Source organism: Schistocerca serialis, chromosome 8 (assembly GCF_023864345.2).
Source record: "Schistocerca serialis cubense isolate TAMUIC-IGC-003099 chromosome 8, iqSchSeri2.2, whole genome shotgun sequence".
In the NCBI taxonomy this organism is placed as follows: Eukaryota; Metazoa; Arthropoda; class Insecta; order Orthoptera; family Acrididae; genus Schistocerca; species Schistocerca serialis.
In genome coordinates this window covers 31,757,160-31,769,792 of record NC_064645.1, presented here as the reverse complement: position 1 = coordinate 31,769,792, position 12,633 = coordinate 31,757,160, and the positions used below count along the sequence as shown (strand labels likewise).

Sequence of the window (12,633 nt, the reverse complement as noted above, 5' to 3'; positions counted from 1 at the left end):
TTTGGTTCTTCATTTTTGCCTTCAAAAATTAAATGTTAAGTTTTCTTAATTTAAGCAACCTTTAGTAAGACTCTTCCATAAAATATCGATAGTTAATAATTTGTATTTGAAATGAAAACAGGAATTTCACGTGCAAAATGATGATGAATTTAGTAATTACGAAATGTAGGTATTTCAAATTGAACGAGAAAAGAAAGAGTCAGACAAAAGTTGAACAACTGAACCGTGAACGGCAATATAATAGTAATATACTACGCTACCGTTATCGCTACACATTCGTCGTGAGTGTCTATTACAACTGTGTGTGTAATACAGTGCCTCGAAAAACTTCAAAGCCGGTGCGAGTTTATGAAAAACGTTAAGGGCAATCTATTTCTCGGCTCTTTGTAACCGTGTTCCGCATGCGTGTTTCACTCCGGAACAGTGATCAGATCAGCCATTTTCATACTTCTTATTAGCAGCGTAATAATCAGAGCAGAACTGTACACGATTTTTGAAATAAAACTACATAGCTAAAGCGTGATTAAGATATACGTTGATGACTGTTAATAAATTTGAATATCTTAAAGTTTCATTTAACGTAACTTAGTAATAATATATCTAATACATAAGTAGGACCTACTTCCAATAGCGTAACAACACCAGGTACGAGAGCTACGGCTTCTGACCAATCATTGCGTCCGTATTTGTTTACATCGGGTCTATTCTTAGGGTGAACGGAGTATAGTTTGTGGGAGGTCGACTGAGAGAAAGGAGGATATGCGAGATGACGGACGACATAAAGGGAAGCGGAAAGTACGTGGACGGTAAAAGGCGAGAGAGCACGGAGAGTCGGCACGTGGGAAACCTGCCTCGGGGCAGAGCATCAGCGACGACAGGGGCGTCGTGTTGGATGTGGAGACAGAGGGAGGAGGGCGGAGGGTAGGGTAGGGTAGCGGCGCCGCAGCCAGCCAGCCACGTACTCTGGGTTCACGGAGAAGCGGTGCGCGCGCTCGCCGAGCAGCGAGTAGCGCAGGCGCGCGTTGTCTCCCTGGTCGCGGTCCGTGGCTTCGGCGCGCAGCACGGCCGTTCCCGCCGGCAGGTTCTCGCCGACGCTCGCCTCGTACGCGTGGCGCGCGAACTCCGGCGCGTGGTCGTTCACGTCCTGCACCTCGACGCGCACCGTCCCCGTCCCAGTCAGCGGAGGCGTGCCTGTCAAACAGCGGAAGCAGCCACCTCACTCACTGCACGGCCAGAGTGGCTCAGCTAAAGGCGCTAGTACAATAATGGGGGAGGGCCATCTCGAGTACACATACAATATCATATTACACCTGAGGCCATTGGCGAAGATATCTTTACCACCGTAATATACAGTGACCTGGCAAAAGTGGCACAATACCTCCCAATATGGTGTCGGAGCACCTTTTGCCTGTCACAGTGCAGTACCCTGCAAAAATATTGAGCCGTGCTGCGTCCATAACCGTCAGTAACTCCAAAACCTCGCGATATGTCCCATGATGTAATACGAGATTCGTGTTGGCCAATCTAGTTGGCCAAATCGTTCCCTCGAGTCGTCCGGAATGAAGGAGTCACCACCAGCTCGCACCGTGCCTCGTCCAGAACTTCACTCCATCACCTAGTGTGATATGTGCACCATGTAACGTTCCCTGGCAGCACACACACTGTTAATAAACAGAAATGACGTTTAATTGTACTATGTACGCCGCTATGAAGCAATTCGTATGTACTGTAATTGTTTAACAAAAAATATTATTTAATTTTGTATAAAGGTCTTTGGTTATTGTTGTACTATTTTCTGTAATAATATTCTCGATGTATTTATGATTGTAATATTTCTATACTCATAATGTAATTACGAAATATGTTGACATCTGCGATGAAAAAATGTAAAATATAGCCACAGAGGAAAATAATGTTGTAAGATTACAAAGAGATATTCATAATCAGCAATAGTATAAATAGCACTACATAATGTGCATTCTTTGTCGTCTTCCTCGAGAGCTGAGAGAGAGAGGAACCTGTGACGTAGCATTGTATGAATGAGTAGACTTCTTTTGTCTGTATCTATCTTTAGCCGCCAATAGAGGAGAAATTATAAAGGTGTGTAATTTTAATTATTGTTATGGTCTAAATACATTCTGATTTATCAAAATTGTGTATTACTAATGTAAATTAGCTTGCCCATATCATCTATAATATTTCTTTAGAGAATTTTCAGCACTTTTAGCGATTATCGTTGGTGTTGCTGGGCTGTGCTGCGACCGAACGATTTGCAGCGGCGGCACATTTAAAAAATTGTTCCGCTATAAAATTAACGAAACCCGTAAATCGGGAGCAGGTAAAATTAGCACTGAATTACGAAATATTTTTCTTTCATAGCGATCCTGAGGCTGACTGAATTTGTTACTGGTTTTACATTTGTGCATTCATAGGCGGATAATTAACGTTGAAGTTGTTAATCTGTTCGTTCTTTCAATTTCTAAAGCAAATAACTTATACGTATAGTGAAGTGTGTTTTGTCAATGATAATTAAGCGTTCAGGTCGGTTTGGCAATATTTAACCATTTTATGCTAACAGAGACAGTCTTGTGTTCCATAACTAACGCCGGGAAAGAATTCAGTAAATATTTAAAAACCCACTGCATCTAGAAAATGTGTGCCAAGACCGAAATACGTAAAAAATTTAATTTAAATAATTTTCAAAGCCATAAATGTTATTAATCAGTTAGTTTGAATTTATCAGCATGAGAGGGTTGCTAAAGTTCACGTAATTTTAAATGTGCTTAATTCTGTCTAAATGAATTTTTATTACCACACGTAAAAAAAAAGGGTTCTACAACAAAGTTCGTACTGAAAGAGTAAATAACAAAAATATTTAAAGCCATTTCTTCCCCATTTTCATCCATTCATTTTACATAATAAATATTTTTTTTCATTAAAACCACACGAACTAAATTCGAGATTCGTCTGAGCAGCTCACGAATTTCCAGTCGCTTAGGGTCCAACATACACTGTACGATCAAAAGTATCCGGACACCTGGGTGAAAATGACTTACAGTTTCGTGGCGCCTCCATCGGCAATGCTGCATTTCAGTACGGTGTTGGCCCGCCCTTAGACTTGATGACAGCTTCCATTTTCGCAGGCATACGTTCAATCAGGTGCTGGAAGCTGTCTTGGGGAATGGCAGCCCGTTCTTCACTGAGGAGAGGTATCGATATCGATCGGTGAGGTGTCGTACGAAGTCGGCGTTCCAAAACATCCCGAAGCAGTTTTATAGGATTCAGCTCAGGACTCTGTGCAGGCCAGTCCATTACATGTTATTGTCGTGTAACCACTCCGCCATAGGCCGTGCATTATGAACAGGTGCTCGATTATCTTGAAAGATGCAATCCCCATCCCTAATTTGCTCTTCAACAGTGCGAAGCAAGAAAGTGCTTAAAACGTCAATGCCTGTGTTGTGACACTACCACGCAAAACAACAAGGGGTGCAAACTCCTACACGGAAAACACGACCACACCATAACACCACCGCCTCCGAATTTTACTTTTGGCACTTCACACGCTGGCGGATGACGCTCACTGGCCATTCGCCATACCCACGCCCTGCCATCGGATCGGCAGTTTGTGTACCGTGATTCGTCAGTCCATACAACGTTTTTTCACTGTTCAATCGTCGAGTTTTTACGCTTTTTACACAAAGCGAGGCGTAGTTTGGGATTCACCGGCGTGATGTGTGGCTTATGAGCAGCTGCTCGACCATGAAATCCACGTTTTAACACCTCTCCCCTGATTGTCATGGTACTTGCAGTTTGGAATTCCTGTCTGATGGTCTGGATATATGTCTGCCTATTAGACATTGCAACCCTCTTCAACTGTCGACGGTCTCTGTCAGTCAACATACGAGGTCGGCCTGTACGGTGTTGTGCTGTACGTATCCCTTCACGTTTCCACTTCACGATCACATCGGAAACAGTGGACCTAAGGATGTTTAGGATTATGGAAATCTCGCGTACAGACATATGACACAGTCCGAATCGGCTGACAACGTTCGAAATCCACGAGTTCCGCGGAGAGCCCCATTCTGGCCTCTGAAGATGATAATGACTACTGAGGCCGCTGATATGGAGTACCTGGCAGTAGATAGCAGCACAATGCACGTAATATGAAAAGCGTATGTTTTTGGGGGAGTCCGGATACTTTTGATCATATAGTGCATGCAGTCACGCGACCAGGAGGGGTGCTGCAGGGGATGTGCAAAGGCACTCGCGTCCGTCGTCTGCTGCCATAGCCCCTTAGCGCCAAACTCCGCCACACTGTCCAAACGGATAAGTTCTCCGTACAGCCCACATTTATTTCTGCGCTTATTCCACGCGTGTTGCTCGTCTGTTAGCACCGACAACTCTAGGCAAACGCCGCTGCTCACAGTCGTCCAGTTAAGCCATCGGCCACTGCGTTATCTGTGGTGGGAGATCGTGCGTGGGATTTGGTATTAATAGCACACTCTTGCCGCTGTGCATCTCGGAATACTGAATTCCTAACCAGTTCCGAAATGGAATGTCCCACGCATCTATCTCCATCTACCATTCTACATTCAAACTCGTGTCAACTCCCGCCTTGCGACTGTGAGCGCGTCAGGAATCTCTTCACATGGACCACGTGTATGTGCAACTGTGCCGACGTCTGTGTATGTACTTGTCGCGCATGACTTTTGTCACCTCCGTGTATGAAAACAAGCTGTTATGAACCGTTGTTACCAAAAATATCGAAAGATTCTCTATCGATTAACTTCATATTTTTATACAGTAAGCTGATAAACACTTGGGCACACATAGGATAAATATTTTTAATGTATATAAATATATGTATAACATACAAGGGGTGTGTGAGGTACTAATGAGGTTGACAACATTTCAAGCGATCTCGCAATGCTGCGTTGTTCTACTTGTGTAGACCGGGTTGTTCAACCTTTCCAGACGATCAGTCCTAGTTTCAGCTCTGTACATCGTGCTGTGAGTTTTAAGAGCGCCACCAGTGAAGCTGTGTTTCTGTCGTGTGCTACGAAAATTGAAGAGCTGAATTTAGTCAAACGTTACCCCATCAATTTTTGTGCTAAGCTTGGGGAGTCATCGAGAGTGACCTCTGATAAGTTGAAACAGGCTTATGGGGACCATTCCTTATCGAGAGCACAAGTTTTTCGCTTGCACATCGACGGTGAACCTCACTCAGGTAGACCTCAAACTTCAGAAACTGACAAAAACGTCGGAAGTGTGGGACTGAGGATCGCCCATAACGAGACAAAGACAAACTGTCGTAAATAAGAGTACTGGGCACAAATCAATAGATATGAGCACGTTTATTATGTAAAAGGCAGCACGAAAAATTTCTTTATAAAGCTCCAACCGGTAGTGGGGAGACCCTGAAAAGTAGTTGAAACCGGTAGGTGGGAGCAAAACAATCCTTGTCTTGTACCTGTATGAATAATCCTCGCCCAGTTGCCTCGAGTGTGACACGACGCTCCTTAACTTATCACCGGAAGTCCGTGTCTAATTTTTCCCTTTTTAGGCTTTCACAATCCGATCTGTATCTGCTTCCAGTTCTGCAGTGACAGTGAGGTGTCTGCCGACGCACCTACCCACTCTTCTCAAAATATGAAAATGGCCAAAGATGTATCGTAATTGCCTGAACGATTATAAGTAGGGAAAGTACGGATAAAAATAACAGATAAGTTGTGACGAAGGACAGACTTAATAATTCTGATGATGAAACGTACAGAAACGTTACGGCCTGACGGTGTCTGGCCAGCCGCCGCGCCGCCTCTACGCCTCTACGCCTCTACGCCCCTGGCAGGAGCTGCCGCAGCCCGCCCCTGCCGAGTTTGCCGGGCGGGACGGCTGCGACGGACGGCTCACCTTGCTGCCACGGCTCCAGTTTCAACCGTATTCCCGAATAAGCGCTCGGGCTTCGCACTCGCGTTTCGAGCCAACCTACCGGTTTTGCAACTGCTGACGGAACCCACCTGTGTCTACCGAAAGGGGTTCGAGTACCACCCGTGTAGTTATTTGGAGGACAAGTAGATCGTGAAATCTAGTTTGCAAGTCTTTTTTGAGGTGCAAGTTAAAAGCATCCGAGACTGAAAGTTTGCTACTGTTACCGTGCAATTCTGGATGATTCGGAAAGTGATAGAGCTATCGAGCTCGCGGTTACGGCCATTGACGTCGATGACCGGTTGGCTGTGAACGAAACCAAACTCGCCCTCGTCTCCCTATAATTGTGTTCTGGCCCGGTTGAAATAGCCGGAGAGACACCGCCGCCCATTAAAGCTGCAACGCCACGGAGGCGCAACCCGAGAAACGTGCAACTGGCTCAGAAGCCCAGATGATAAGCATTCCGACGCAACCGCACAAAGCAGACCCCAGTAGCGTCGTCTGTAGTCTCTGTGTAAGCACAGACTAGCAGTGGCCTTATCTTTCGTACCGAATGTTAGCTGTTAGTGAGAAAGTGCCGTTGTGCTTCTCGCAAGAAGGGGAAACGTCTCCCAGCAAGTGTCGGCGGCAGTGCGCGATATTGCTGTCACTTTGGTCGAGGTCCCACGACCGTTATGCGAATATGGAATTATTCAGTCCAGGAAAACCATACTCACTCAATGACACGCAGGATCTCGAGGGCTCCACGCAACTACAGTCCGATAAAAATATCCGCAGCTCGTGGTCTAGTGGCTATCGTGATGCCTCTGGATCACGGGGGCCGGGTTCGATTCCAGCAGGGTTGGGGATTTTCTCTGCCCTCTTACTGGGTGCTTGTGTTGTCATCATCACTTCGTCATCATTCGTGAAAGTAGCGAGATTGGACTGTGTAAAGACTGGGAATTTGTACGGGCGCTTGTAACCACGCAAGTGAGCGCCCCACAAACCAATCGTCATCATCATCATCATCATCATCATCATCATCATCTAATGAAAATTACTTGATTGTTGACACTGCACGCGCTGGAGCTGGTTTCCTCCAACCACAACGCTCAACGTCACACCCGAACTGTTCGCCGTTATCAAACCAGCACAACAACAGGTCATCTCACTTCGAATTACTTGTCTGGCATTCTTTCTTGATGTGTTTGGATCCCGAATCACGGGTCTGCCATTTTACTTCGTATTTCAGTACACATGACAACCTCACCAAAAGCAAAAGCCACTCCACACACACACACACACACACACACACACACACACACACACACACACACACAGAGAGAGAGAGAGAGAGAGAGAGAGAGAACGATGCTAATGCAGTACACACATTTCAGACACATCACTAAGCAAACACTACTAGATACTTCTGCTTACGACACGATCCAGCGTCATGTACACAGTTATCATAGTCATAGAGAACGGCTTATATTAGATAAGCTTCGCACAAAATTGTATGGATCCGAATTTCTGAAGGCTGCATTTTATCGTTGCGACAGGGCTAGCACACAATCTGGTGTAGTGCAATGGTTAACGTATGAACTTCACTTGTATAAGGTCGTAGGTTCAATTCTCGTCCAATGTAGAGGAATTTTTTATTCATAAATCTAATCAAGAGAGTTTCGTTATATTTTTATTCAATTAATCGGTTTAAATGTAATTTTTTTATTTCTAATTTTCATCAAAGTAATGACTTTTTTTACATTTATTTTTCTTTCTACCATTCTCCTTTCGTTTGGACTCTGCTTGTGCAACCAAGTACCAACCAGGACTGTTCATCGTTTGTTGATGCTGCAGCTCATTTAGCCAGCATGAGGGTAATTTCAGGTAACCAATGATAGCGAAACCTTGCATTTTGCTTTTAGCGTTGAAACTGTTTTTTTTTTCTCTTTTTTTTCTTTTTCTTTTTTTTCTGTTGCAGACTGTTGACCGCTGTTTCTTCCGGATACATTGCACATCACGAAGTTGTAGTTAGGTTAGGACATGTCTAAATTAAGGGCTACGAAATCCGACGTCTACCGCAGTTCACTCATACGCCACTTAAAATCTGCTGTCGACAGCGCATCTCGCATTTCCGACATACCTCGCGCCGACCACTTCCAACATCGTTCCGCATTACAGATTAACAGCATGTGTAAAGTGACCTGCCGTGTTTGTGTGTAACCTATAGCCCAGCAGTACCTGGCCCCCGGTGTGTCAACACTGTAGTGACAACTGATAGACGACAACTATCGTGTAACTTTAATCGGACTATATTGCCCGAGTGGAATTACTCACTGTTCGTTCGGCCGCGCAGGCACATCGTTCGAATGAAATGGTCTTGTTTGCAGAAAGGCGATTGTGTCCACACGAACACCGTGACGACACCTGGACAATCAGCACAGTAACCAGTGTTTCAGCTTACACTGACAAGGCAGCAGACAGAGGCGCACATACGGTGACAGAGCTCTGCACACACCATCTGTGTACAGGTTCTGTGTTCAGCAAACAGAAGCACGTGTCTACACGTCGAAGCTCTGGGGAGAACGAACGTTGCCGGACGGCAGGACGGCACTCGCCATCATCAGTGATATGGACACAGCACTTGGCGTGATGATACTGTCGGGTACACAACACAATCAACTCTGGTTCTTATATCCGCTGATTTAGACACCAGCACTACATCTCGGACGTATTAAGGCCAAAGGCTGCCATCTTCATTAGAAGGCTCTGTGACGTTATATTTCAACAAGATAACGCTAGACAACATGTTATATATGCTGTCCTGACCTGCCTCATAAAGAGAATGTTCAGCTTTTGGCCTGGCGATCGTGTTCTCCAGGTCTCTCACTCTTGCTCTTGGGTTGCCATCACTAGCCAGTCGCTAAAATTGGTAAGTTCTGGCAGACAGTTTAAACAGCATGCACTGACGTACTGGTATCTGCCGCATAAACTCTGTTCGGCTCACACTGCCTAGACCGGTTACCGTGGTCAATGCAGCCCAGCTGTAGTGGCAGTGCTTATGGTAACCACAGCATTTATAGAGGGCCGTGAGCACAGTGGCTGCAGCAGCTGCAGCATTTATAGAGGGCTGTGAGCACAGTGGCTGCAGCATTTATAGAGGGCTGTGAGCACAGTGGCTGCAGCATTTATAGAGGGCTGTGAGCACAGTGGCTGTAGCATTTATAGAGGGCTGTGAGCACAGTGGCTGCAGCATTTATAGAGGGCCGTGAGCACAGTGGCTGCAGCAGCTGCAGCATTTACTGAGGGCCACAGGGCTGTGAGCACAGTATCTATCGCTGCCGTGGCATTTGTACAGGGCTGTGAGCGCAGTGCCTATAGCAGCCATAGCTTTTACAGAGGGCTTTGAGCGCAGTAGCTATGGAGGCCATGGCATTTATTATGACCAGGCGAAACTACTTTCGTCTGGCCACAACTTTGGGTTCTTTCATTGCTCTATGAGAAGTCTCATCACACTACAGCACATGAAATATTAATTCACTTTATTACAAGCGAAGGCTGTTCAATAGTATGGTGACTTTTCAGATTGCGCGGGCAACGTAATTCGATTATCGATCTTTTTTTTTTTTTGGCAGATAGTAGTCGAAACCGGAACCAAATGGTCCCAGTGGAAGTAAGACTGAAAAAAGCAAGCCAAGTTAGATCAAATGTCAAAGTTTTGCTCATTGTTTTTTTTGTCATTGTTGCGTAGTGCATAATGAATTTTTGCGTCAAGGTCGTACAGTCAATAGGAAGTATTACCTTGACGTTTTGCACCGCCTGCGAGAAGCAATACGCAATAAATGACCAGAATTGTCGAAAAACAAGTCATGGCTTTTGCATCACGACAATGCACCTGTTCATTCATCGTTGCTTGTGAGAGACTTTTTGGCCAAAACAACACGACAGTCATGCCTCAGACACCATATTCACCGGATTTGGCTTCCTGGGACATTTTCCTGCTCCCAAAACTGAAGAGACCTACGAAAGGCGAAGATTTTCAAAGACTGAGGAAATAAAAACTGCATCGTTGGAAGTACTCAAGGCTCTACCAAAAAGTGCTTATGAGAAGCGCTTCGAGGGATGGAAGAAGCATTGGCACAAGTGTATTGTATCTGAGGGGGATTACTTTGAAGGGGATAAATATCTTTCCATAAAAATATAAAGTGACTACTATTTGAGCACATTTGGTGAATTTATAAATGATTTACTTCACTTTGCCACATGTGTATTGGATAGTTTACACTTGTCATGGACTACCAAAGCGTCACTTGAAGACTAATTAACAAACTGTTCTCTTGAGGTACGACCTTGAGGTACATATCTTCAGAAACTGTAACTATTACTGTCCTAACCGATGATGTTGACTGCTGCACCTTAGGTCTCGAACTGCCTCCACTCTATGTGGACCCTTTGCGTGAGGACGCTGGTGTGCTGTAAGGGGAGGCTCGGTCATCAGAGCGCCGCCAGTATGTCGTTGCGGATTGCCTGAAGCCTGCGGTATCGGTTCGCGTTGTCGACTTCGCTGTGGCGCCGGGATCTCTGGACGAAAGCACAGCTTTTGTGCTCGTACAGGGCTGTGAGTAAAATGGCTATGCCAGACGCGTCACGTGCTCTCGCGCCGTGGTTTCCGGGCCTGCAGTCAGTACGTTTGTCTACATCTACATCTACATCACCGCTAGCCGGTGTGTGGCGAAGGGCACAATTCGCTCCAAAGTCATATTTCCCCCTTCTGTTCCACTCGCGGATCGCGCGAAGGAAAAACGACTGTCTGAACGCTCTTATTTCCCTTATCTTTGAATGGTGATCATTGCGCGTTTTGAAAGTTGGTGGTAATAATATATGCTCTACATACTCGGTGAAGATCGGATTTCGGAATTTAGTGAGCAGCCCCTTCTGTCTAAAGCGCCGTCTATCTGCAGGAGTGTCCCACTTCAAACTTTCTATGAGATTTATAACGCTCTCGCGATGGCTAAAGGTACCAGTCACGAATCTTGCAGCTCTTATGTCCGGCTCCCCGAACTGGAATTCACAATAACTCTTTTTACTCAAACTTCGATCTTGGAAATGCAGTCCAAGCTACCGGGTTTCCTCTTCCACAACCGATTTTTCTCCCGCGTACAGGCACAACCGTTCTTGTTTTATTTTCAAAACGTTTCGGCTAATCTAGACGGAGTGACTTATTGAGCAGTGATGGAAAAGTATGAATATTAGACTGAACACGAAATTGTTTTCCGCGCGGAATGGCCGCTTGGTTTGAGGCGCCATGTCACGGATTCCGCGGCCCCTCCCGCCGGAGGTTCGAGTCCTCCCTCGCCCATGGGTGCGTGTGTTGTTCTTAGCGCAAGTTAGTTTAAGTAGTGGTTAAGTCTAGGGGCCGATGACTTCGGCAATTTGGTCCCTTAGTAATTCACACACACACACACACACACACACACACACACACGAAGTTGTTTATCTCCGATATTGAGTTGAGGATAAGCAGCTACAATGCTAATTGAATCGGAAACTGGATCATTTGATTTCCAGAGGTCATTGTGTGAAACAACTGACAATAGGAAAACCGATATTTCACTGCGTTAACCAAATCGCTGCACGTCTTAACGTGTACGAACGAGAATGAAAAACAGTTTTCGTCTTTGAAATCCGGTTTTCGTGCTTTGAATATGCGTTGACGTAAACATAACAAGTGTGTCACATCCGTTACGCTGCGACAGGTGTTAGGAGTGAGGTTGCTCATCATGCACCCTATTGCGCACAGTTTGAGTCGTAACACGACGTCCTGTGGCTGCACGAAAAGCATTATTCAACACGGTGGCGTTGCCGGTTCAAATGTCTCTGAGCACTATGGGACTGACATGCTGCGATGCTTATCATACAAGCAAACGTGTTAGGAAGAGTGAACAATAAGTAATGCAACGCAGTTTTCTGGGCCATTTCCGGTTGAAAACCACGGAATTTGTTGTGGGACATCTTGCAATATTGCCGCTTCAACCCCTATCGTTTCATGACGTTCCAGCAAGTGGCGGCGCTAACGTAGGCTTCAAAATGGCGTCTGTATGGGAGGTGCGTTCCAGGGAGAAATCTGTCACCGAGTTTATTTTAGTGAGAAACGGTGGCGTCCCAGCTTGTAGAATGTCTACGGAAATCTGGCAGTGAACAAAAGCGCGGTGATTGTCTATGTTCAGGGAAACATCGATTTACACACAGGAAACAAAGTTTTGCGACACCTCGGTTCCGAGAGTTCGGGAAACTGTACAGAAAATTGGAGTAGAGATCAACATGAACATCATTTCGCCTTCTTTATTGCTCATGAAAACCAAACATTGAATGCTGTACCATCATACAGCGAAACCTTCAGAAGGTGGTGGTCCAGATTGCTGTCCACGCCGACACCTCTAATACTCATTAGCACGTCCTCTCGCGTTGATGCATATCTGTATTCGTCGAGGCATACCATCCACAAGTTCATCAAAGTACTGTTGGTCCAGATTGTTCCACTCCTCAACGGCGATTCGGCGTAGATCCCTCAGAGTGGTTGGAGGGTGACGTCGTCCACAAACAGCCCTTTTCAGTCTACCCCAGCCATGATCGATAGGGTTCATGTCTGGAGAACATGCTGGCCACTCTAGTCGAGCGATATCGTTATCCTGAAGAAATCATTCACAAGATGTGTACGGTGGAGGCGCG

The 12,633-nt window shown here is 45.7% G+C and overlaps 1 protein-coding gene across 1 annotated transcript in view; it reads right to left on the bottom strand.

The window, feature by feature from the left end:
* The window catches only part of LOC126416156 (cadherin-related tumor suppressor-like), a 292,823-nt gene that overhangs the window by 181,204 nt on the left and 98,986 nt on the right, over positions 1–12,633 (bottom strand). Inside the window, exon 3 of the mRNA XM_050083710.1 lies at positions 963–1,191. Coding sequence (XP_049939667.1) covers positions 963–1,191 — 229 coding nt within the window. The remainder of the gene's footprint in view (positions 1–962; positions 1,192–12,633) is intronic.